Source organism: Python bivittatus, unplaced genomic scaffold, assembly GCF_059951505.1.
Source record: "Python bivittatus isolate LINGU-HERP-01145 unplaced genomic scaffold, Pbiv_v1 ctg000520_np1212, whole genome shotgun sequence".
Lineage (NCBI taxonomy): Eukaryota > Metazoa > Chordata > Lepidosauria > Squamata > Pythonidae > Python > Python bivittatus.
The window spans coordinates 1938298-1964486 of NW_028277080.1; the positions used below are offsets into that span (position 1 = coordinate 1938298).

The following is a 26189-nucleotide window of genomic DNA, read 5'->3' on the forward strand; positions in this document are numbered from 1 at the left end:
TTTTGTTTCCTAACGTTTCGCCAGCATCTGTGACCGGCATCTTCAGAGAGCAGGAGCACAGACAGGAGCAGGAGCCACAAAGAGAACTGCTCCTGTCTGTGCTCCTGCACTCTGAAGATGCCGGTCACAGGTGCTGGCGAAACGTTAGGAAACAAAACTTCAAGATCACGGCCACACAGCCCGGAAGACCCACACCAGAGGTTGTGGGCATGATTGAGATACTGGATTACACGTTGCATTACTTCACAATTTGTTTTGAGTGTGTGTTTTGAATAGGTTTTGTCTCTTTTAACTATGTCATTTGAGCGTAGTGTTTGTGCTTTGCACAGTGCAATCTGTGACTTAAGTTTGTTGGGTAAACCCATGCTATTGTAGTTTATTTGGGAAACTGGTTAAGATACCATGGTTTAGCATGAATAGGTCAAAGTGAATAACTTTTATGGCTGCAATCCTGGGTATGCTTGTTTGGATAGTCGTTTTGACACAATGGCTGGGATCATCACACGTCAAGCCAAGAAGGCTGCCACCTTAGCCTGTTCCTCCTCAGTTTGTATGCTACAGTTTCTTTCTGGCTTACCATGTCAATCTTACCAAACTAAATCTGCCACTTGAGTTTTCTGAAAATGGAACTTGAACTCAGAGTCTGTCATTGGTTACAAGCTCTATACAATTCTAAGGAGTGTTAAAAGCTGCAGTGCAACATCTTCAACTATAATTCCTGCATAGAAGCTGAAAAAAAGGCCCCAGTTTACCACAATGTATTATTGTGCAATTGTTTTCCCAGATCACTTTGTTACAAATCTAAAGAAAGTTTCCTATGTCCCCAATAATTAGTTCATTTGAATCTCTGAGAGTCATGGTGTTTTATTTCTTAATTGCTGTTCTCTCTCTTCTATATTGTGAAGAAATTGTTATAAAAATCTTGTATTCTGTATAACCACTTGTTTTTCCATATTTTTATTTGGCCAGTTCTATATTGATCATAAAAGTCCAGATACATCTTCAGGGGTATCAAACGAGATATATCGTGTAGAGCACTGCATACCTGTTTTTCCATATCTAGACCAAAACTTATGTAAATTCATTGTTTATTTTACTTACTTTAGATTGATGTTTTTTAAAGAAAAAATAGGTTAAGTATTACAATTTTGTATATTTTCAGTTTCTATTCATTGTTTTGATTGGTCTTTCAAATTGAATGGATGGTATGCCTAGCTTTTCAGCTTGATAGTATAATTTTAGATATGGAAACACACACATCCTATTTCTGAGAAGTATAGAGAATCTTTCTATTGATTCTTGGTGTTTTTTTTTTATTGTAACTAATTTTTTTTTTTTTGGCCATTTTTAGTGTTGGTAATTGACATTTAGAGACTTGTATTAAGTTTATAAGTTATTTTTCCTTTCCTTTTTATCAATCTGCTCACTAGCAATCTTGATTTTGTAAGGATTTTTTTACTATCAAATTAATAATAAATAATTGATTAAACTTGAATGCTGCTCAACTCTCAACAACTCTGGGCAGATCACAACAATCAAACAAATTACAATAAAACATAAAAATAAAACATAATTTATTGCTTTAGAAATTAAAGCTGGCTGAAGATTTTATTTCATGTTTTTATTTTATGTTTAAATCCCCACCCAATATCAAATTCTGTATGCCCAATCTATTTAACATTTTATTACTTTCTGGAGAAACCTTATTTGTTCCTGATTAAGGCAGTATGTTGAAGCAAGTGTTAATATGTTAATATCTTGTTAAGTAGTTTCCCTTCTATAAAAAATAAACTTCTCATTTTTTGTATTTTTTTCAAATATAAAGTTCAAATTAGCTTTAATTAAGATTAATACACCTCTTGAGTTATCTGTACCCTCAGCAGAATATTGTTTTCCAAAATACTTATCCATAATACCTTCTGTTTTATATGTTTCCTCTAATTACTATAGATATTCGCCTCTATCGCTACTATGGATGGATTAAAACATCTTAAAATATTTATTCATTCTAATCCTTTTGATATCTTCTCAATCTCTAAAATTGAAAGAAACTACTTTACATTGGTCAGTCATCAGAAATGTCTTTTCTTGCTAAAAGAAAGCCTCTGAAATTGATGCTAGTAACAACCTTATCTTATTTAATAAGAGCTCTTTTACATATTTTCCTCCTCTGGGTGTCCTTCCCTGTCCCCTTATCCCTTGCTTGTCCAATTCCACATTCCAACCCTCCCACTGAAGACCACGCATCAACTCTTTTAAAAAAAAAAATTGTAGCTGTTCCCTATTAATCCCTACTTGGTCTAAGGAAGGGGTGCAGTGCTGTATTCCAACCTCCCAGCTAATCATACTTATTTATTAATTTTCAGCCTTCCCCCACATACGTTCCCCTAAAGTTGATATTAAATAATAACTTACAGAGTTCTTAGCCCTAACTTTTTCTGCTATCTTCTCCATCTTCTTCTTGCAACTACAGTATATATGTCTTTTAGGAGCTTCAAGGTAATTTTTTGTGCTAACAGTGCAGGTGGTTTTGTGGATCATCCAAAATTCTGTCCATTTCTTGAAGAGTAGAAATTATTTTCTTTCCTTGAGGCTGGAATATATTTAACACCCCCGCCCCCCATTTATATCTTATTCCTTGTTTAGTCAGTTGCTCAGTGTGGGGTTTGAACATTCTCCTTTTTGATAAAGTAGCTTGGCTCATATCCTGATATAACACCATTTTATTTCCTTTCCAATTTGTTTCTTCCAGCAAATGTGCCTTTTGAATAATTTTGTCTCTCATGAGAGACTGAGAAATGTTCTCCTGGTGTCTCTGAGTCTTGGTATCTTTGTGAGCCTAGGAATAAACAGTCTGTACATTTAATATCCTTATGTAGTCATTTCAGATTAGGAAGAATTTGTTAAATTTTGTCACCATGTAACCAATTATATCAACCTTCTTGGCATTTTCTCTAAGACTTTTAGATTATTTGTTTTAGATTAGATTAAAGACTTATGACTTTTAGTTTATTTGTTCTATACCAGTCTTATAAATCTGCCAAGCTTACCTTGATACCTGAAATTTCTTTTTGAGCTTCTATGATAGATGCATTCTGTATGAGAGAATCACACGCTTAGCTAGTTGTTTGAGCTGTGTCAGACATTTCTTTGGATAGTTCCTTAAACTGCTTATTATTGTAGTTTGTTTGCAGATACCTGTTAAGTCCTCTCTTATCAGTGTTACAGACTTCTCCTGTTCCAGTTTTATTTTTTTTAAAATTTATTTATCAATCATATTTGTATAGCCACCCATCTCACAAGAGAGTGACTCTGGGTGGCAAGTTTTAGTTCTTGCTTGAGTTGCCTGATCAAGTCCTTGATCAAGTCAGACTCAGTATGTTACCAAAATGACTTACCTTAGGTATTTTATTGTAGAGGTCTTCATCAGTGATTTCATCCTCATTGCTGGAGGAGTGCTGAGGCTTACATATTCATACAAATAAGCTGTAATTCCTTTGCCTTTACATGAGGCTCCTTTCCTTGGCATTTGTTCTCTCTTTGATCTTCCAAAATGACTAAGTTAGAAGGGCTGAACTCTTCCAAATAAGCTGGCTCAGGAGGAGAGCAGTGAGCAAACCACATCATCTTCTCCAGTGGTTAGCCATTCCCTCCTCAGAAAGAAAATAAATTTAATAGTTCCTCAAAAACAAAGGCAGGATCATATTTTTTCCCCAAAATATGTTACTCTGTCATGTAGAGTGCTGATTGAGTGTTTCATATAATATCTGCATTGAAACTAGTTCCTAATATTAACAGTCTATATCTACTTTAAAATACTGTTGAGTTCAGTGAGACTTAGAGGGAAGCATGTATAGTCACATAGTTTATGGAAAAAAGAGTCTCTTCCACTGAATCATTGTAGCAACAAGTCAGAAACAGAGGATATTGGAAGCAGGTTTCACTGTTCTTAATAGAAGCCATTTCTGAAATAATGTGCATAGAATGACCTAGTAAAGCTTCAGTCCTAAACATTCTAATTCAAGAGTAAGCTCCACTGGATATATACAAATTGGATTGCACTATGAAGGATATTAAAAGATGCATAATCCTGTATATGTCTAATCCGGATAATATTTCTAATCCTATCCACGTCTACTGAGATATACTGTAGCTCTGAGAGACTTATTACCAGCTAAGGGGATTGTGTCTTATATTTTCTCTGTGCATATTTATATGCTATCTCAATGTCATTTGCCTTCCTTTGAACACAAACACCCTGGACCACATCAAGATAGATTAAACAAGAGTGGAAGGTAATGAGTTCAGCTAAATTTCCTGGACTACATGGACATGTTCATTAAGTTTTCTTGAATAATTTTTTTTCTTCCTAGCATTTTCCCTCAGGTGCATGGTCTGCTTTTTTCAGATCAACTGAATGTTGATCTGTTGGTTGCAACAGGAATTGATCAATCGGCTTGTCACCCAAGCCTGACATTGTGGGCTGAGAGAGAGTGACTGGCCCAAAGTCACCCAGCCATCTTTCATGCCTAAGGTGGGACTAGAACTCACAGTCTTCTGGTTTCTAGCCTGGTGCCTTAACCACTAGACCAAACTGGCTCTTAGTTTTCTTGAAGAATATACTCAAATAATTCTGGATTTGTTTGCCCTGATAGAACAGTTAATGTGTTGTTAAAAATATATACATACCATCAGTATGCTGATGATATTCAGCTGTATATCTCTGATCTGGGCCACTCAAGTAATGCTGTCAAGGTACTTTCCCAGTGCCTGCAGGCTGTATGACTCTGGATGGAAAGAATTGGCTTCGGTTCAGCCCTGACAAGACCAAGCGGCTGTGGGTTTTAGAGTCCGTGTATTAAAGACAAGTTCTTTAATTCTGGCTGGGGTGACACTCCCCCAGTCACAGCTGGTGTGCAGTCTAGAGTTCTCCTGCACTCTTGGGTCCTGCTCAAAGAGCAGATGATAGTCATGGGCAGGAGGGCCTTTACACAAGGAGGGCCTTTGCACATCATGCGCACCAGTTGCGCCCCTTCCTAAATAGGGGGGCATTGCTCAGTCATTCATGCCTTAGTCACCTCCCAATTGGACTGTTTCAATGCCCTCTACATGGGGCTGCCCTTGAAGAGCATTCAGAAGCTACATTTGGTCCAGAAAGTAGCAGCATGGGCACTAGTGGGAACACCTTGGTATGTCTGTAACACCACTGCAGTGTGAGCAGTACTGGCTCCTGGTAGGCTTCTGGGTGCAATTTAAGGTGCTGATTGTCATGCTTAAAGCCCTACGTGGCATGGGGCCAGGCTACTTGTGGGACTGCCTATCCCCAATGGTTTCTGTCCGTCCTACTAGAGCTGGCAGGGTGAGCATGTTCTGGGACTCCTTGGTGAAGCAGTGTGGCCTGGTGGGGCCTTGGAAGCATCCTCCTCTGTCATGGTGCCTGCCTTAATGGAACAGCCTCCCCCACAAGAAACAATGACCCCAACCCTCTTGACCTTCAGGAAAGCAGTGAAAATCTGGCTTTTCTCCCAGGCACTGGGACCAAGATTGATAGAGCTGGCATGGGGAGGTTGGTCGATGTATGTATGTTTTGATTGTAGCCTCAACGCAGTTTATTGTTTTAAATTGTTGCTTTTAATATATGGTGTTTTTATTTTATTTGCCACCCAGAATTCCTTTTGGTAGTTGAACTGCTATAAAAATTTGTTCAATAAACAGACAAGGATGACTGTGAGTCCAAACTCCCCTGTATAAAGGCTGCCACGTGTATTTCTTGTGTGTTTGTTTATTTTTTAATTAGATTTATAGGACTGCCCAACTCAGACAATGTGACTCTGGGCAGCATACAACAACAACATGTATGTTTTTAATTGCTTTAATGGTTTTTAAAGGCTGTTTTTAATTGTTTTATTTAAATTGTGCACCCTGCACATACATGAGATGGGCAGCTATATAAATTTGATAAATAAATAAAATTTAAAAACAACTCCCCTCAAAAAACACATTACATTTAAAACATGTACAATATATAAATATAAGATACAAAATATAAAATGGTGACCAAGCACCATAACAAAACAGCCAAAAGGGGTCTCCACACAATTGACTCCAACAGCTTTCCTGAAGCCAATCAGATTTGGGACCTCCTGTATCAGTGTGTGTGTGTGAACATCATTCAAGAGATTGGGGGCAACCACAGAAAAGGCCCATTTCCTAGTTCCCATAAGATGACAAGATTTAAAAAATGGGACCTGGAGCATGTCCTCCCTGTGGGACTGTGTGGGGTGGGCGGATGTTCTTGGGAGAAGACAGTCCGGCAAGTAACCTGGTCCTATGCCATGTAATTGAAGGTGACAACCAGCACCTTGAATTGCACCCAGAACCCTACTGGAAACCAGTGCAGTAATGGTGTTACACAGGCAAAACAAGATGCACTCATAACTACTGGCACCGCTGCACTCTGGAGTAACTAAAGTGTTAGAAAGAAAGCTTACGAACTTCATCTCGGAGCCAGGAATAAACACGCAGTCGGTTGCTTGAAGGAGACAGAGGACTTTATTTCTGAGAGCCAGATACACAAGACTCCATGCTCAGGTTCCCCAGGAGTTCCTTTTATAGGGAAGATACTGTTGTTCCTTGAAAGGTGCCAAGGAATGCCTGCCCTCTAGGAATTCTTAGGAAAGAAGTTGGGGTTCCAAGAGAGAGCTCTCTCCAGTGAAATTGCCTAGGCCAGTGTTGTCCAAACTTGGCCACTTTAAGATGAGTGGACTTCAACTCCCAGAACTCCCCAGCCAGCATGGCTGGCTGGCTGGCTGGGGAATTCTGGGAGTTGAAGCCCACTCATCTTAAAGTGGCCAAGTTTGGACAACACTGGCCTAGGGAGCCTTCTAAGGTCAGGCACCCTGCTGAGCTGGGGCTCCTTGTGTTTGTCTTATCTTGGTATTGTCTAATTGGAATGTAGATCTCTTCAGGGAAGAAATCTTTTTATGATTCAATTACAGCTTCAAGGAATGTTGGCCCTTCCTGCTAGGTTTTTAGTTATTTAATTTTGGGCTGGGCTGGGGGACTCTTGATTCTTCCTGCTACGTTTTAATCTTTTTTAGGTGAGCCCATTCTTACTATAATTTAATCATATGTCCTGATTGCTGTTTAGATAAACAATGGTAGGGTGAGACAAATGGGAAGCTTTGACTTCCTGTGGCGGGGGGGGGGGAGATTTGATTTCCTTCTCGCAGAAGCTTCCAGATGGTCTTCAGGGGCAGCCCCACATAGTCCAGTTGGGGGGTGACTGAGTGAGCATGAGCAGGGCCTCCCAGTCCAAGAATAAGCGTGACTAGTATTTCTGTATCAGTCAGAAAATTGTCTACTAATCTCTACAAAACTTGAAAAATTAAAATTCTTACATGATAAGATATTATAGCTCTCTAATATCTCAGTACTAGCTATGCTTGAGAGGGGACCCATTTGTTACAATGCTGTATCAAATACTTCTTTGGGACAGCCCCAAATACTACTCCAGAACAGTCACTCAGGCAGAGACACAAAGGGGGGGTCTCCTAAGAGTGGACTGTTTTTAAATTCTTACACACCCTCAAGCAAAATTCTTTGGATGTAAGAAGAAGGCAGCGTAACTCTAGTTTCAGGGGAAAACAAAAAGGAAGGCTTCGCCTATTAACGTGTGGAAAGCACTGCTGTAGTTAAAGAAAAACACGGTTTCAATGGGCTGCAAAAATGTATCTTCCTCTGTGTTCTTCTGGTCAAGTTAGCCCGGTTGACAAATGCCGAGATTATCGTTATTATTGGCTTTCACTCCCAGCATCACAAGTGCCCTCATGCTTGCGACGCCCAGGCCGTTTCTGCTCTCTTGCGGTCCCGGTCTAAAAAGGCTGAGAATTGCAAGCAGTCCCTCAAGTGCAGCGTTTCCAGGAGGCGGAGTAAAGGCTTAAGGGAGCCAGCCGCCAGCCATGCTCTCGCTCGAAAGAGAGCGCCAGCTAGTTCAGCCGTCGGCCAAGGGGGAGAGGAAGGAGCGGCTGAGCGGGCCAGGGAGGTCCTGCGCACCGAGGGCGCGCGTCGAGGTAAAAAGGGGCAATTGGAGGAGAGCACGAAGAAGCAGCAGCGGCAGAAATCTAGCGCGGTTGCAGGCCAAGGAAGCCGCGAGACGGAAGAGGCACAATTCGGAAGGCAGTTGCCTTGATTTGGCTCTTAATGGCTCCTGTTAAGAATGGGACAAAAGTAAATGGGTTGCAGTTGGGAAGGAGTCCAAAACTTGTTCCCCCCCCCCTTTGTTTTTCCCTCTAAATCAGGGTTTCATTAGGTACGAATTTAATTTGGAATATGAGCCCTTGCGGTTAACTTTGTTGTGCGCCAACAGGCAAAAGTTATGGGCACGTGTCCCCTGAGAGGGATTTCTTCAATACGGTGTTTCTCAATCTCAGCAACTTCAACTCCCAAAATTCCCCAATCAGCATGCTAGTTGGGGAATTCTGGGAGTTGAAGTCCACACATCTTAGAATGGTTGAGATTGAGAAATACTGAAACAGAAAGGGAGCCTGGTAGCCCCTTCTCATCAGTTGCGCCTGATGAAGCGAGCTACAGCTCACAAAAGCTTGTACCTGTTAATGAAACTGGGCACAGTAGTCGGAAAAGGAGGTCCCAGGCTTATTTTTGCTACTATAAACTACAGTAACGTGGCTCTCCTCCTACAATGCTGGCAATTCTGTGGTAATGATCATGGGATAACAATTCACATATGTGAGATGGGTGGCTGTGCAAATCTAATAAATAAACTCAAGGCATTTAATAAAATGATCTTACTATTATAATAACCATAAAATGAAGTCATCATTATGGCCACACACACATTTTATTTCCGTGTTATAGAAAAGAGCTTGGTTGAGTCACCCAATGAGTCTATGTTTCCAATGAAAATTGAATTGGGACTTCTTGATTCTTAGTTCTTGCACTCTTAGCTGTTTATACAGTAATTCCAATTCTACAAATGAACTTCTTGGCTACTATAGTATTTTGTGGCCAAAACAGGTGCTGAGGGAAACTAAAGAACTTGATTAAAAAGCTAAAGATGTTCTTTTGCCAGCCGTTTCATAGATCCAGAAGATTTCGGAGCCGAGAGCTGTAATGAAAAGTGCAAGTGTTACTTGCTCTGGTTTACATGCAGCCAGTCCTAAGTGCATTCCCCAGTATCTTCAAATACAATGAGAAAACCTCTGGTCTAACATTCAGAATTGGCATTCATTTTCCTCCTCACAGGCTGGGCTTATACAACATGGCAGGGTAAAATAGAATTGGTTCAGGATGTCATGCAAAACATCGACTGGCCGTGTTAGAGTGAGTAGGTGAACCAAAGTTCTGAGTGGATGGCTGAGACTGCACATCATATTAAGAGCAATTTTTTTGTTGTTGTTGTGTAAACTCAAATTCAGCCAACTACAGCATGGCTCAGCAAATTGTGCAAATCAGACCAGTGACTGGCAACATTCTTCAGATGTCTACCCTCAGAAATTGCATTTCTCCAGCTGAGTAAGTTGACTGCATAAGCTGTTAGATGAAGGAAAATACAGATTATCATAGCAGGGAAAACAGCATATGGTCTTGTTTCTGAAATTAAATAATTATTACCATAATAATATTAATTCTCCATCAGTCCTGTGAAGCAGACCAGTAACATCATCAGCACCATCCTGATAGTACAGGTGGATAAGATTTAAAAATAAGTCCTATGTTTTCAGAAGACAGATTGATTTTGACCAGCTGTGTCTTAAAAAAAATCTTCCTTAGTGACATTGTGACTGACACGAGTATTTCAAATGGAGGGTATAGCACAGCATTCAAGGACATTCAGAAAAATGGCAACTGCTAATTAGAGAAATCAAAGCATATTTTAATCTACCAGTTGAGTCTAATTTCAGGTTGCACTGAGGCTTCTGCAGATTTTCTGCCTTTTAATTTTGGAAAGTACCATATACTACTTTCAGCTTCTACCTGTAAAGGAAGACTATATTTACCTGAAATGAAAGTGATCCTGACTTTAGAATGATTATCCATAAATCACCCAGAGTCCCCTATTGTGGGGGAGATGGGTGGGGGAGAAATCCAATAAATGATGATGATGATGATGATGATGATAATAACAACAACAGCAGCAGCAGCAGCAGCAGCAGCAGCAGCAGCTTAGGTTAAAAGAAAAAGTCACCTGCCATATTCTCAGCAAATTTGAGATGTCAATTCTATTTTTAAAATAAACTTATGCAAATATGATTGTACTTTTTAAAATCTTGTATACCTTATGTTATTTTGTACATTCTATTCTGTAGCTGTATTCTGTAGCTTATAATAATAATTTATTAAACTTTAGTAAGTCTTATTAGTCTTGGTTCTTGACTTGTAATAAAGGATTTGATTTGAAAATAAATTATTAAGGAAACAATCTAATCCTTCTTTCAGATAAATACAGTAGGAATGTTTTTAGACTGATTGTGATTGAGTGGCTTCTAGAGTTAACCTCACAGCTCCTCAATCCTTCCATTGAGGAAATAATCCTTCCAGCCTTTGACCTGAAATGCAGGAAACCACATTACAGCAAAAGAAAAAGCTAGAGGGCTGGGGGAGGCAAGTGTTCCTATCAGTGGGACACTGAAGTTGGGGGGAGGTGAGAATTCTTACCAATGGGGCAATAAGAGTGCCCAGAAGTTCCACAGGGGATCGTGCTTTAACAGAGAAAAATAGATTTGCTCCGGTTTAGCTTACATTGCAGCAGAGTTAGCAATACGTGTAGACAGCTGGACTCTACTGATCTGCAATCAGGCAGGTCTGGAGCTGATTCTAACTAATTTGAAGAATTGGTGTGGAAATGCTCATGCAGGTCCATTGTTTCCTTGTTTTGTTTTTTATTTTCCTTGCATGCCTGTTAATAAATCCCTATTTTGGAACAATCTTCCTTAGGCTGTTGAAAAAAACTTATGCCTAGCTGCTGTGACGTAGAAATGATCTCCTCTTTGCCATTGCCTGATGGAGATGATGCAGTGGAACTTTGCATCTTAACCTCTGCAGACCTTGAGCTGAAAGATCATGTTCCTTTCCCACCCAAAAGTCATCCCAGGACCAAAGTAGACAGCAGTGCCAAAAAGAAATACGCCTCTGCAAAGAAGAAGGTACTTGGTTTGTTGTTGACTGTTCATCAGTGTCTATTACCAGGGAAAAATTACTGAGCAGCTCTGAGTTCCTTGATCCCACTTGTACTCCACTCATAAATGGTCATTCTGAATTCAGAGTTATGACTGATGTGCAGAATTATTTCAGACAAATTCCAATCTCTGCTGTACCAGTCTGAAGCCAGTTACTAGTAAATACTAAGTATCCAGAATGTATCTGGCAAGCTGAGGGTTGTCTTGACTGCAAAGCAGCAGGAAAAGGCTGAGTTTGCAAGGGGGAGTTGGTGGGTGAAAGCAGGGTAGGTGCTGTCCCCTGCTCTTCGCCACAATCCTCCTTTTATGGCCAGGATTATAGACTACTGTTTGTGATGTGAAAAGAAACCAGGGACTGGAAACAGGTGGTACCATAGGTTTCTGTTTCTTGGTTACATTAGAGTTATTTGGAGAGAAGTTCATGACCAGAACTTACAAAAGAGAATTGGTGTCACAGTAACATGGTAGTGAAATGTTTTTCTGATTACTGTATTTCAAATGAATAATGTGAACTTCCATCCTCTTCACCATGCAGTTTCTGACCTTCATTTACTTCTCCTCTTTGCCTATTTTTAAACATTATTATTAGATTTTTATCCTGCCTTTTTATTTATATATATGTATGGTCAGCTCAAGGCGACAAACATACTTGATACTCCCGCCTCCTATTTTCCCCACAACAGCAACGCTGTGAGGTGCATTGGACTGAAAGAGAGTGATTGGCCTAAAGTAACCCAGCCAGCTTTCATGTCTCAGGCAGGACTAGAATTCACGGTCTCCTGCTTTCTAGCCTGGTGCATTAACCACTAAACCAAACTGGCTCTCATCATTCCATCATCTCCCTCTTTTTCTTCCCCTTGTAGACTTTTCCCTGGTTCTATATCTTTGTCTGATTTCTCCAGTTACTACCTGTTCACACTTTGATTTTCTACCTATCACTTTTGCTGCTTCATCTGCTTGCTCTTTTCCTGGGATCCTGCTTCATCCTTTCTATAGTCTTCTCATTTGGTGTGTGAGAGAGTTGCCAAACCACAGGGCATAAGTAGTTACTTTCTTGGAGCAATGTTCAGTGTTGTTTTTTTCCAGGTTTGAAAAGGTTAAGGCTGGTAAGGCTGTGGCAAATGTAGCTCTGCCTCCTGGCTCCACACACACACCATAAACTAAACTTAGAAAGAAATATATATCCCATCAGTTCATTGTGCCTACTCAGAAAGATGTGCTTCACATCTGGAAAAGATGATCCAAATTTATTATTAAGGGTTGACTGCAAAAAAGTCTTCATTGGGGGAGTCAGGAGGAAGAGCACATTCTATACCTTTCAGAGTGGTCCAATTTGAAAGAAGTAAACTGTAGAGGGATATTGATTGATTAGAGATGATCACCAACTCAACCACTTCCCCTTTTCCTCTGATTCCAGTCCAAAAAGAAGTTTTGCCACTAGATTTTGACTTGTACTACTTTGAGTTGTACTACTGGATGAATGCCATGTATAAACAATAATTTCATGGGTTGTCTTTTATGTTTACAATAAATGCAGGCCTCTTGTCTGTTATAGAAGGAAATCAGCTTGCTTAGTCAATTGCAAATTGGGTTCTTCATATTTTTTTCAACCAAATGTGTTTATCTGTTTTTGCTAGTGATGCCATAAGTAGATATGACACTAATTATGTTAGACAACTTCAAAACTGGAAGCATTTTTAAAGCAACTCTTCCAAAAGGAGGAGCTTGCAATCTATCTACGCTTGCTTAGTCAGCATTCTGCTGGCTGTCCTGTAAGTTTTGAGCCTGAGACCTCACTGCAGATGACTCACAGGGACTGCTCTTATATTTGCTCTTAAACTTCTGGCCCCTCTGGCCTCATCTGCTGTCCTTGCAGGCATTTGCGCTCTTTGTGAAAGCCAAGGAAGTGGAAGTGGACATGTATGCTTGCCAAAGGGCAATTTCCTGGAGATGCTGCCAACAGACTTTCAAAGATCTGACTGGCATTCACAGACATGTGGCTTCTCAGCATTCAGGTGACATTGGGCAGCAAACATCTGTGATCTTAAAGCAGATGACAGGCAGCAGAATCACAAATAGCCCTGCTTCCGTGGATGAAACATCTAGGCCCAACAAAACTCCAGACAGAAACCAGGTGATGGTCTACAAGCTCCCAGATATAAGCCACATCGATACTAATGAAATGAAAAGGTAAGAAATTATTATCCTTATCTTGAGCTAGGGTGATTCTGTTCAGTTTCTTCTGTCTTCACTCAGCCCGCTTCCTAATGACTGATGGTCTCCTGCTCTGCTGGTGATTGTCAGTCATCTGTCATCTAGGAAACTGCTGATCACCGAGAGACTGATGATCTTCTGTCCACTGACTGAGGAGCATCAGTTTCATGTTCTTGGGATTTATTGCTGCCATCAAGGGACTGATAGTCTTTTACCCTTCTGGATTATCTCCTACTCAAACAGCCTTGCCCTCCAGTTTATCTGGCATGGCCAGGCTTGTTACACATCCCATTTACACCCTTTCATGTTCCTTAAGGAAGCTACTTCTTTACTTTAAGCATAATGGATGACTATAAAGGGTTAGAGATGGTTTTTTTTATTTAATTTCATAAGTGGTTTCTAACATCTAACATTTGGTAAGTAATTACAGAGTTGAGCATCTAAAGTTCCTCATTTAAGGGAAGGAGAAATGGAGGGGGGGTGGAAGCAGGGCAGGGGGAATGGGCTCTTCAGGTCTTCCCGGTGTACTCAAACAGTTTCATCATCCATTGCAAGGTCTTTATCAGTCTCTCAGAGACAGGGTCAGATGGAGGAGGGGCTCTGGGAAAACAGGAACCAACAAGATGGTTTGACCTAGGTGAAGTGCACAGTTTTCTTCTCTTTTTTAAAACTTAGGAGGTGATGCCACCTTAATCCATCATTCTCACTGATTCTTTACCCTATTTCTTCATATGTGAGTGACTATGCCCTTTTTTTCTCCTAGTCCTCTGGGTCTGTAACCATGATGTTTGTAATTAATGTGTATCAACTTGTTTATGGCTTGCTGCAAAATCTGGAAGCAGGTATGAGGAATAGAGGCAGAATGGTTCAAAGGAGGGTGTGTGTGCACACACAAATACAGTTTTGCAGAACAAAATGATATCCAAGCAAAGTTTAAAAAAAAATCAATGCTTCTGACATGGCTTTTTTCATTGCAAAAATCAAGATGCCAGACACAAAATCAAAAGCAGACACAAGGCAAGAAACTAGCACCAAGCTATTAAGGTCTTGTACATTTAGTCATACAAATACAGACTTTTGACACAAACTCTCTCCCCAACCCTCTTTGCAGTGAAGTTGGGGAAGTTTTGCTATACTATTGCTACTGCGAGGTGACAGATCCTGTGGGACTTTGTATGTGGCAGAAGGCTTTATGTCAGCATCTGCATCTAACTGGCAAGGTAAGCGATTCAACACTATCCCCTTTTTGAAGTAACTATTCTATCATCTGAGTTTTAATTGAGATTTTAGTTAATTTGGTTCTATTCTTTCTAATTAGTTATATATTATTAACAATGTTAATTATATTGAACACCATTATCTGGTGAAAACCAGGTATGGCTCCAGCAAATCATCGTCGTCATCATCATCATCATCATGATAGGCAGGCTGGGAATTACTCTGAAATACCTGGCTAGAATCATCCCTATCAGCAACTTTGGAAGAACAAGATGCTGACCCATCTCTCATTCACTTTCAGACATTATATAGAAAATGCGTTGACAATCTTTTCTGGCCTTGGACTGTCTAAATAAATTAACAAATAAATAATCAAAATCTCAAGGGGGTGCAGAAGTCTCATGCAAGATCTTGCAGGATTTTTGCAACTTTAAAAACATTGTTTCATTTTAAGTGTGAAGCAGAGATGCTTCTTGGGCACCTTAAGGTGTGCCCTGGCTCCTGGGTGTTACTTTGCTGACCCAGAACAGAACATATCACAATGGATGGGAAGAGAGCTCTTGGCTGTTTTTTTTAATGTTTCCTACAAATGAAGCCAATCAGAAGCCAATAGCAGTCAGTATCTCCAGCACATAGAGCAACTTGCATTAGCCGATCCCAAGACAATTCTTAGGAATGTGTTATGCCTCTCCTTTTTTGCTGTTGCATTTTGTTTGGATTAAATTTAGATGCAGCTGAACAATAACCAATTGTAGGTTGTGCATGGTTGACGTTTTATGCATACTTTCTTGGGGGTAAATCCTACTGAATTCTGTTAGGGTCCCTTCTGAATATACCCAGATAGGCCTTGGTTGCATATCTTATAATGACTCTTCCTGCTTGGCTTCCAGGTGCGAATTGCTTCAGAAGGAATTAATGGAACTGTTGGTGGGAACAGGGCATCTACTAACCTATATATGGAAGCAATGCTATCTTACCCCCTCTTTAAAGGCACTTTGACAAAGGAAGATTTCAAGGTGAGAGACACAGACAGCAATCTGACTGCACTACAATCCTATAGTGAGCATTTTCTTAAAGACCTTCTTCCCCAGAACTCTTGCTTTGCAAAATTCTTTTGCCATACGGTCATACAATTCTCACAGGTCCTATAGGATTCCAAGAGATGACAAGAGAAACACTGCCTGCTTTCTTGAATAATTTTATGAGTCCTCTACCACCCAATCTGGGTGATTGGTGACCCAGAAAAAGTGTTTCTTAGTTGATGTGCTGTTTATGTAGATTATGAGTTGGGAACTAAATCAAGTCCAAGGGCTGGATGTATTTCTTTATATCCTAACATGCTGATGTCAAGGGGAAGGGAACTACTGCTCTCTGACCACATCTGTTCTTACCATGGAAGTGGATGTATGGAGCAATGGAGAAAGGCCTCTGGCTCCACATATGACTTATTTACTCTTGTATGATGTTTCTCTGCAGACAGGAAAAGGAGGAAGGCAATAATCTCCCTCTTCCTTATCCTGGATGGAGAACTGTCCTTCATGAAGGAAGAACCAAGGAATATTTCCACCTTATCCTGCATGGCGTAAGATGGGCTGTGAAAGAAACATGGACCCAAAATTTAGCTCTGCTTGCAGGTGCTCTATTGGATTGTTCTCAAGTGTGGCTCCTGCTGGACTCCTCACCCTACTTAGGCAAAGAGGAGGAGCCAACCAAGCTGTGCTCAGGTCATTCCATCTGGGATGCACGCAAGCTTAGTTTTTTCTGCCGGTGACAAGTTTGTTTATTTATTTATTTAAACAATTTATATGGCCGCCCATCTTAAACAACTCTGGGTGGCTCACAACAACAGTAAAAGCAGTAACTATAAAACAACAATAAAACAATAAAATGATCAGACAATATTTATTTATTTAAAAGATTTATATGGCCACCCATCTCAAATTACATGAGACTCATCTCCAACGAGGACAGAAGTAGGCTCAAATCTTTGCAAGAGCAACCAGGGGAATATTCTGAAGACTGAACCTTCTTCACCTTAAGTTAGATCAATTAAGAGGTTTTCAATGCAACTGAGAGTACCTGAGAAACATTTTGAAAGACCCAGTGAAATTGCCACACATGTGGCAAATGCCAAGTGTTACTTGACAAGCCAGCCTAGTAGACAGTGCTAGGTCTGTGGACAGCATGTTCTCTATCTGTAAGGTAATTGTGCCCTTCAGGAAAGCTCCTGTACATGTGTTCACTCTCAAACAGGCTGAATAAATTGTTTAGAAGATCAGAACTTGTCAGACTTTATTCAAGAGGGTTGCTTCTAAATCTTTTTGACTAAATTAAGCTGGAGGTGCACTTCATAATCACTGGTTTCTCACCTTTGACTCCCATGGGATTGGGACAGATGAGAGGGGAGGGGAGGGGTGGGGCAGGGAAGATTGTTGACTGTCTACCAACATGGCAACTAAGATTTCTTGCAAGCTGCTGCTTCTTTGTTTTCTTCCCTTGATTCCTCAGACCAGTGCTGGAGGAGCCCACTGTTTCCCAGATCTTCGAATTGGTGTGTTTGAAGAAATAGTACCTATGGGAATTCACCCAGAAAAAGTCTCTTATAAAGAAACTGGTATGGAACTGGTCATAGGTGATCAATCTTTTTTTTGTCAAGGGCTGAATTCTTCCAGAGTAATTTCTTGGGGAAAAGTGCTGGTGGTGGGTGAATCAAAGCATGAAAGTGGGTGTAGCCACTGTATTTTCTCTCTCTTCTTCCCTGACCCTTTTTCTTCCTCATCTTCTTTCCTCCCAGCCAATGAGCTGCCATGGAGAAGTCAGAACACTTTTGCTAGAAATCTGAACTCATCACTTTTGAACCTAAGCCTGTTGTGCTTTACAGGAATCAAATGGAAGGCAGTAAGCCCAAGGAACAAAAACAGAACAGGATTAAACTCATGCTTGAAGTCTTCTATACAGTTATTCAGAAATAGCTGTCTGGAATAAAGTGGGATTTGCTGAGGACGTGTGTGTTAAATATGCAAACTTGGCTCACTGCAGTGACTTATCCTCTTAATGTCTTTTAATTCTTGGTAGGAATCCGTTTGGCTCCAAAGGAGTTTCATGCAGAAGTAGAAAAATACCTTTCTCAGGGTCATGATGCGCAGGTGGATACAATTTTGCTGGACTGCAGGAACTTCTATGAAAGTAAAATAGTAGGTAGCCTTAATTTGGGTGTTTTGTTGTTGTTGTTGTGGTTGCCTCCTTTGGATTTGCATACCAGAGGTTTAGCCATAAGAATACATAATAGGTCCTGTGTATGTGCATGGAACAGAGTAGGTTAAGAGGCTTTTAAACATCCATTCAGTAATACATTGCCCGTTTCCTGTTCCCACTTCCCCTTTTTTTACTTGGGAGATGTATAACCTGCCATTTTAAAACTGAATTCTTAAATGACCTTGAAGAATGAATGAAAGATATGTTTATCAGCTTTGTAGATGACACCCAGTTAGAAAGTTTGGTAACTCTTTACAGGCAAAAGAAGACTCCCTTGAGAGGTCTGAACACTGAGTCATATCCAGCAGTAGTGATAAGTGTGAGATCCTGCATCTGGTAGGAAAAATGGATTAATACAGGATTGGGGAGACCAGGTTGGGGGCAGTGTAAGTGAGATACATTTAGGAATACTAGTAGACTGTGATGGAATGGGTTGGTGAAGGCCGCACTTGGGGAGATAAGCATTTGCTTAGCCCCCAGAAAGAGCATGGGAAGGTGAAGAGGATGAGACTGGCACCACCTTAAGGAATTTGCAGTGTTTGCTTGCTGGCTTGGGAATTTTGGATTCAGTCTGGCAAGATTCTGTCTTGAAGGGGAAAGCTAATAAAGGCTATAGAACTAAATCTGTACTGTCTCGTGGAGTTCCTTAGGCTGAACCTGACATAGACCCTCAGTGTGATGTAGCAACTAAAAAGACCAGTGTAATCTTGAACTGCATTAATAATAGTAGCTTTATGTGCAGATCATGATAGGCAAGTGGTCTACTGAACTCTGCACTGGTTAAGCCACAGAGAATGTGGCTTAACCAGTACTATTACTATTCTCTTTGATAAGTCTGTAATGCTGGGAAAGGTGGAAGGAAAGAGGATGAGCAGCAGCAAGGAGGATAGACTTGGTTACAGCAGCAATAGGTGCACTGTTGGAAGACCCGAAGACCAGACTGGGGAGATCATCCTGGAGAAGGTCTGCCTATGTGTCACTACCAACTGTGCCCAGTTCTGGGGATTATGCTTTGAAAGAGACTCGAGGGAGTTGTTCTAGGCTTGGATGAGGGCTACCAGGATGGTAAAAGATACTGCACAGTCACAGTCATGAACACTGCAGAAGTGGACCTGAGCTGCATGACGGGGTAAGGAGAAGCATATGGTTCGCAACTAGCACTGGAGGGGAGGGGCTGTCAGTGTATCAGGCTTCACCTACTGGCAGGGGCTGGAACCATTCAGTCAAGGTCACAAGACATCCAGTGGCCTCTATGAATCAAAACCAACCCCAAGTAATTTTGAAATTCTCTTGTGCTTCTTTTCCCTTCCCATCTTACTGAGCAGACTTCTTGGCTTCCACTTTTATTCCTTGTTGCCTACATTTATCTGTCCCTTGTTTTGCTATCACATTGTATTTTTCTTATTGTGTGCGAACAAACGCTCCTACTGGGCCACCAAGAGCTCTCCTTCCATTACTTAGTGCAGCCTGTCCTTACCCCACTTGTAGATGATCTGACTGGAGGAGGACGCTGGCAGTGCTGGTGATGCTTCTGCTGAGGCTGCAGCAGGCTCAGAAGCTGCAGTGAGACTTCTTCCCCCCTCTGCACCCCTCCTCCGTTACGGCTCCTATTGGAAATGTTTTTTGTTTTTTTTTAAAGATTGAAGGAAACCAAGCCTTATGAGGAGAAGTTAAAGGAGCAGGAACATGTCTGGCCTGCCAAAACTAATTGTATTGTACTGTATTGTAACACTCAGAGTTATGTACTTAAGATGGGTGGCTATATACATGTTCTAAATAAAACATTGTGCTTGTGGTCTACAAATGTTTAAAAGGAAGAGGGAGTGGACCTGGGTTGGAACTAAGGACAGGACGAGGCCCAACAAGTTAAAGTGAAAAAAATGTTCTTGCTGAATATTAGGATGTGTTTTTTTATGGGAATTTGCTGTTAAACAGTGGAACCACCTGCCTAGGACAATGATGGCTTTCTCCTAAGTGGAGCTGTTGAACCAAGACCCGGACCGCTGCCTGTCAGGGATGCCCTGAGTACAGAGTAGGAGGGTGGACCAGATGGCCAAAGGATCCTTTCCAACTCATATGTTCTGTGGTTCTAAAGAAATTAAGCAGTGAGACAACATGGTAGCATAGCAGCTGCAGTTGTTCCTGGTTTTATCTTTTAAAATCACAGGTTAAGTAGTGCTTTTTTTTCTTTTAATTCCAGGGGCATTTCCAAGGCTGTCTGGCTCCCAACATTAGGAAGTTCAGCTACTTCCCCATCTACATAGATGAGAATTTGGACCTTTTCAGGAGCAAGCGAGTCCTGATGTACTGCACAGGAGGGATCCGCTGCGAGCGGGGTTCAGCCTACCTCAGGTCTAAGGTGAGCCGCTCAGGGGAGAAGGCTTGACTTAGAATTGGTCAACTGTAGAACACAAGTGACACAGCGGGGTTTGTGCAAGGCATTCATAGTTTCACTCAGACCTAATAGGTCCAGTCTTCTAGCAGTTATGTAATGCTGAACAAAGTCAAACTCTAGGGAACCACGAAATAACCTGCCAAGTGTTTAAACTAATTACTGTTCAAAAGGGCTGGAAAAGAGCACCTGCTCTTTCACCACCTGTAGTGGATGAATCATTGCAGTTTAGATAATAATCAAATGTACCTCTTAATAAATTGTGAACCCAACTGTGCATTAAGAAAAGCAGAACCCTTTGTTCAGTACAGGATAAGCAGATGGAGCAAATCTGGCCTTTGCTGCAAAACTTAGTCTGCAGATTTTATGTAGGAGTAAACAGCTGAGCCAGACCCCTGACCCTTTTTCCAGGAAAACTGGAAATTGGACTGACACTTCCCTTGTCTGCTTTTTATGCATTCTAAAATGATGGAAAATAGTTTCCTCAACATGGTAGAGTAGCTTCGTTAGGTAATTATGGAACAATCCAGATCTCCCTTATTAAAAAATATGAGGGACTTTTTTTTTTTTAGCTCTCCTGAAGGGTGAGCATATCAGTCTCCTGTGGTAAAAATCAACCAAACGTTTTTCTGGTGTCAAGAAGACTTACTGAGAGGCAGTTTGGTGTAGTGGTTAAGGCACCAGGCTAGAAACCAGGACAGCATGAGTTGTAGTCTTGCCTTAGGCACAAAGCCAGCTGGGTGACCTTGGGCCAGTCCTTCTCTCTCAGCCCTAGGAAGGAGGCAAGGGCAAACCAGTTGTGAAAAACCTTACCAAGAAAACTGCAGGGACTAGTCCAGGTAGTCCCAGGAGTCAAGACTAACTTGAAGCCCCCCCCCCCCCAAAAAAGGCAAAACTGCTCTCTCAGGTGTGGATAATGTATATTTGTGACCTGTAAGCCATTTAGTTATATCTGGGTTTGTCTTAAGAACTTGTTTTTTCAGAGGTTAACCCAAGGGTGGAAATAAAATACTCAGACTGAACAAGGTGAGAAAACTTCCAGAACAGCCTCACTATTAATTACAAAGATCTCTGGATCAAGCTCGTCTCTTCCCATTCTATCTAAAGAGAAAGAGAAGACTGGGAGCACAAGATCTCCATGACACAAAACTCTCCCATTTCTATCCGTAAACATCCCCACCCCAATCCCCCAAATGCTTTAAAAAATCCCCTAAATGCTTAAAAAATACTTCAGCCTTATTGCATCATTGGAAGAATTGCCAGCAAAGTAGGAGGCTGAATTGCCCCCTTCAAGAACTTGCCTTCCTCTGATTGGAAGAGTTCTCAGTTTCAGAAGAATTCATTTATGCATGTGAATTGAATACTGTAGCACAATACGAAAGGTGCAAGTATATGTCATTAGCGATATATCCAGCCTTGCTCCTTTTTCCTTGGGCCTTAACTAGCAGTGTATAAGTAGAATTGGGGACTTGGGTTTCCATTGAATAGCTGAAAATTGGCAGAAGAAACTTACATAATTTTCCCTAGATAAGTAGCGGATACTGAATGAATACTTACTACTTCAGCTACCCATTGTCTTCTCCCATAACTTTGTCTGTCAGCTGCTTTTCTTAGACCTGGAACATCTAAACCAGTGTTTTTCAAACTTGGCAACTTTAAGATGGGTGGACTTCAAGTCCCAGTATTCTGGGAATTAATCTCCACTCATTTTAAAATTGCCAAGTTTGAAAAACGCTGATCTAAACTGATAACTGGGGGATAGGGGATATAGGGTAGAAACAGAGAGTAAAGGCTATGCCTTCTGTTTAGCCCATGTACTGTAAGTCATGCCATCACTGCCACCACCAATCATTTCGCTACCAAAGATTTGGATTCTGTTCTTAGATTTGGGTTTATTACTAAAATACTAGTTTGTTTACTGCACCCATTAGAGCTTCCTAAAGCATGAGGATGGCAAATTTCTACACATAATATTGAATATAGGCATACTGTATATTTCTAGCATTTCTGTCTTGCCTTTTCTCTATAAAATTATATTAATTGTGTCTTCGGAGAAAATCATTCCCTTTTTGTCATCATATGTGCATCATCAACACTAAACCATAGTTAGAAAATCAGCAACAAGAAATTATAACCCAACTGGTTGTAGAGTGTAGGACTTTTTTTTTGGCCTTTCAAAAGTTCCTAAATCTATGTGTGGTGTTGCTTTGAACCAGGGTGTATGCACAGAGGTGTATCATCTCAAAGGTGGAATCCACAAGTACTTGGAAGAATTTCCTGATGGGTTCTATAGAGGAAAGCTGTTTGTTTTTGATGAACGTTATGCCATTTCCTCAAACAGTGATGTGATTTCAGGTAAAGTATGTTCTTCCCCATCTGAGCGGCTGTTTGGCACCTTTGCTGCTTGTATCCTATAGGCCACTAGTTTGTAAACTACCACAGGAGAGCTCCCTCCTGCTCAACATCACCAATTAGTTGCCCTTTGGATGAACAGCAAGATGGCTGGGCATAATGAGAGTTGTAGTCCAGCTCATCTAGTTGGGGAAGCCAGTTTGGAAGCACCAAGTCGTTGTTTTTTTCTTTACACTCAAGAAATGAGAGACTGACTTGCTGCCCATCTCCTCTATCCTGGCATACACTTCAGCTAACTATGCTTGGTCAGTCACAATTAAACCCCTAAATGAGCTCATACATCATGCTAAGTCACACACTGCTCTTCCCCCAAGTGTTTTAAGATGTTGGATTTGGGCCAAAGGAATTCAAGTTCAAATACCTACCCTTCCATCACTGGAAGATGGAAAGTGAGCTATACTTTCTTTCAACTAATTTGCATTACAAGGTTGTGGTTGTAGGAATATAGCAATCTTCAGTTTAATGGGCCTAGGCGTAATGGACTCCAGATACAATGGGCAAATTTTCACTTGTTTTTCAGTCCCATTTAAGGCTAATCTGCTAAACTGAGGTTTTATTGCAGATATTGTCATTTATTTCAACTATGTAACTACACAAATCATGTATACTGATACAAATGACCTATATTCAGATTTAACAGACATTTGTATTTAATAGACACCCCCTCCCTCTGAATGGTCCATTCAATTAAGGGTTTACTGTAAAATGAGGAGCCTCCCATGAGTGCTGTCATGAGCTCACAGAGCAGTTGCAGGGTATAAATCCAGTACATAACAACTAATGTTGGAATGTTTGGTTTTGGCTAAGTGTACTGTGTGATCCCAACCATTGTGCTTATAAAGTACAATTTATGGCTTAGCTGTATGATCCCAATCTATTGTGGCTTACTGAAGAAACCATGGTAGCTGTGTGAATCCAATCACACTGTGTTAGAGACCATAGGGAAAGTAGGGTCAGCAGTAACCCTAAACAACTGTTCCCCTTAGAAATTTAAGCTTGCTTCCCTCCTCTCCAGCTTGCCGTTATTGTGGGACACCCTGGGACCAGTACCGTCTTTGCTCTACCCAGCTCTGCCGTCAACTTGTCCTGACATGCCAGCAATGCCAACAGAAAGGGCTCACAGCCTGCTGTCCCCTCTGCCAGGAGAAAGGTCATGCACTGGCTTCAGCACCTTCAGGACTAACCTTCAAAGAGGAGTGTGAGTGTACAGGAACACGGCAGCAGGTACCAGTGGAATGCATTTGACAAAGACCCCTGAAGTTATGCTCCCTCTTTATGGATGATTGCCTGAGATGCCAGGTCTGAGACATATTTTAATGGGACTCGGGGGAGTTAGCTGTGTGGGGCAGTTGAACAGATCTTCAGTTCCAGCTGCAGTCAAGGTTTTATGCAAGATTGGATTCCTCTCAGAAGAAATTGCATGGAGAAGAAAGGTTCAACCATGTTTAGAGTCTTCCAGCAAGACAGCTTCAGGTTCTTACATGTAATGCTTTAGGAAGGCCTAATTCACAAGCAACGAAAAAATAGCAGATTGGTCTCAACCCAACAGGCAAGGCTATAGTGCATTCACCATTAATTTTAATGAGTTGCATAGAATCCTGTGCCATTTTTGAATGTTGCCCACCACTGGTAACAGGACTAACAGGAGAGCATCTGTTGACTGTGAGTTGAGCTGTACCACAGAAGTAGACAAACTTTTTTCATCCTGAGGGTTACAATTTGGGCCATAGAAATTAGGGTTGCTGATGTTACAATGTAATTAGAATAAGCAGGGCTCAACTTTTTGAGCCATTTTCAGGAGTGTTAGGGACAGAAGTGTAAAATGCTCTTTTCCTCATTAACCCCCCCAAAACAAGTCAAACTTGCACCAGTTTTGGGGAGGGGATGTTTCGGAATTTAAGGGGCATGCTGAATATCTAAATCTCCTATCGATAAATAGGAGGAAGCATTATGTATACCGCCTTAAATTGCACAAAATAAAGGTGAGATGATATAATAATAACACCAACACCACAACTACCATGGCCTAGAATATCTAACTGTCCACTGGAACTAGACTAAGGACAAAAGTGGACTCTGCATGTTTTGTTTTGCAGATTTCAGCCATGCCTGCTTTTGGGCTACAAATGGGGATGCTGGCTGCTTTCAATCATTACAGATTCTAATGGTACTATGAGCATCAAAGGAAATTCCCCATGTCCCTTAACCATGGGATTCTCATCTACATTTAGGGAGGGCAGATTATGACACTGTCAAGGGGGAGGCATATAAGCAAATTATACCCTCTTTTGGCAACATAGTGGCAAAATCATATTTGTATGGACAGCTAGGAAAAAGGAAGCCATTTCAGCCATTGTCTGCAGAATGTCAGGACACCCTCCATACAGGAAGTATAGGAGACCTGTGCAGTGAGAATAGGTATCCCCATCAACAGTACAGGGAGATTAGTAGATATTGTCCAGGTACTAATACTCTGCTCTTGCAGAGCAAATGGAATGGAATGAATCCAAAAGCCCTTGTTCAGGTAAATTTTTCAAACATTGGACCCCACGCAGCTTTCTGCAAAAGCATGCTAGATCAAGGAGACTGTCGCTAGGAGATACTGTAGTGAAACAGAAAGAAATATAATACAAAAATAAAACAGTCAATTTGCAAGCATAAAGACTCTTGGGTGTATTATGAGATTTAATCCATATTTTAAAATACTTCAGTTCTTCAGGAAAGATAGAAATAACCAACATCCCATTCAGCAACTGCCTTTCTTGTGACTTGCTTAGGGAAACAGTGGCCTTACATTTTTTGTGCTGGGGGGGCTGTGAGGTGCTTTAAGTATAAATGATGATTCTGATGCTGGGTTACAACATAGGGTTCTGGATGTTGCTAGCTGATTGCAGTTCTCAAGTCTTTAAAATGATTATGTATGTTGGGATGATAAAAATGCTGTCAAATTAGTAGAATCTTTCTAATTCTTTCAAGATCAAAATAATAAAGTATTTTTTTAACATTTCTGCTACATTTGCAGTCCAGTATCACGTCTTTTATTGTTGCTAACTACTCATGCATATCACAGCGCACACGCGCGTACACACACACACACACACAAATCCATACTAAAACTAGTTGTGATTTAACTATAAATTCAAGCTGTTTCTGAGTCACAATATATTTCACCAGAATCCAAAATTGCATCTTATGGTTGACAGGCTAAAACTTTGGATTACTCTTTAAAAATAAAGATGCCATATTCCACAAATTGATAATGAAGACCTTTGCCTATAATAACTATTTAATTTAAATCTTCCATATGCATGGGTGTCATATGAAAAACAAGCCCCGGAAATTCACTGCCCAGTTGCTCTGCTTCCATAAGCCTTCATAAACCAGTGCAAGCTAGCTGACACATCTCCACAACCAAAACTACACCCCAGTTCGACACTTGGGAAAGATGGGTCCAGTCAGGTCTGCAAGTCGTCTTTTTCTCACTGAGGAAAAAAAAAAAT

The 26189-nt window shown here is 40.8% G+C and overlaps 2 protein-coding genes across 3 annotated transcripts in view; one reads left to right on the plus strand and one right to left on the minus strand.

The window, feature by feature from the left end:
* The first annotated feature begins 7933 nt into the window (after positions 1 to 7933).
* TSTD2 (thiosulfate sulfurtransferase like domain containing 2) lies at positions 7934 to 25789 on the plus strand. The gene is made up of 10 exons (XM_007441569.3): positions 7934 to 8072; positions 10957 to 11165; positions 13075 to 13388; positions 14524 to 14632; positions 15521 to 15646; positions 17139 to 17244; positions 17706 to 17824; positions 20086 to 20244; positions 22494 to 22632; positions 23705 to 25789. The coding sequence occupies exons 2-10, from the start codon at positions 10974 to 10976 to the stop codon at positions 23932 to 23934; spliced, it is 1494 nt and encodes a 497-aa protein (XP_007441631.1). The 5' UTR covers positions 7934 to 8072; positions 10957 to 10973; the 3' UTR covers positions 23935 to 25789.
* Positions 25352 to 26189, minus strand: part of TMOD1 (tropomodulin 1) — a 39902-nt gene continuing 39064 nt past the window's right edge. For both annotated transcript variants that reach the window (XM_088147489.1, XM_088147490.1), the window contains exon 10: positions 25352 to 26171. In XM_088147489.1, the coding sequence (XP_088003615.1) occupies positions 26107 to 26171 (65 nt within the window). In that variant the 3' untranslated portion in view covers positions 25352 to 26106. The remainder of the gene's footprint in view (positions 26172 to 26189) is intronic.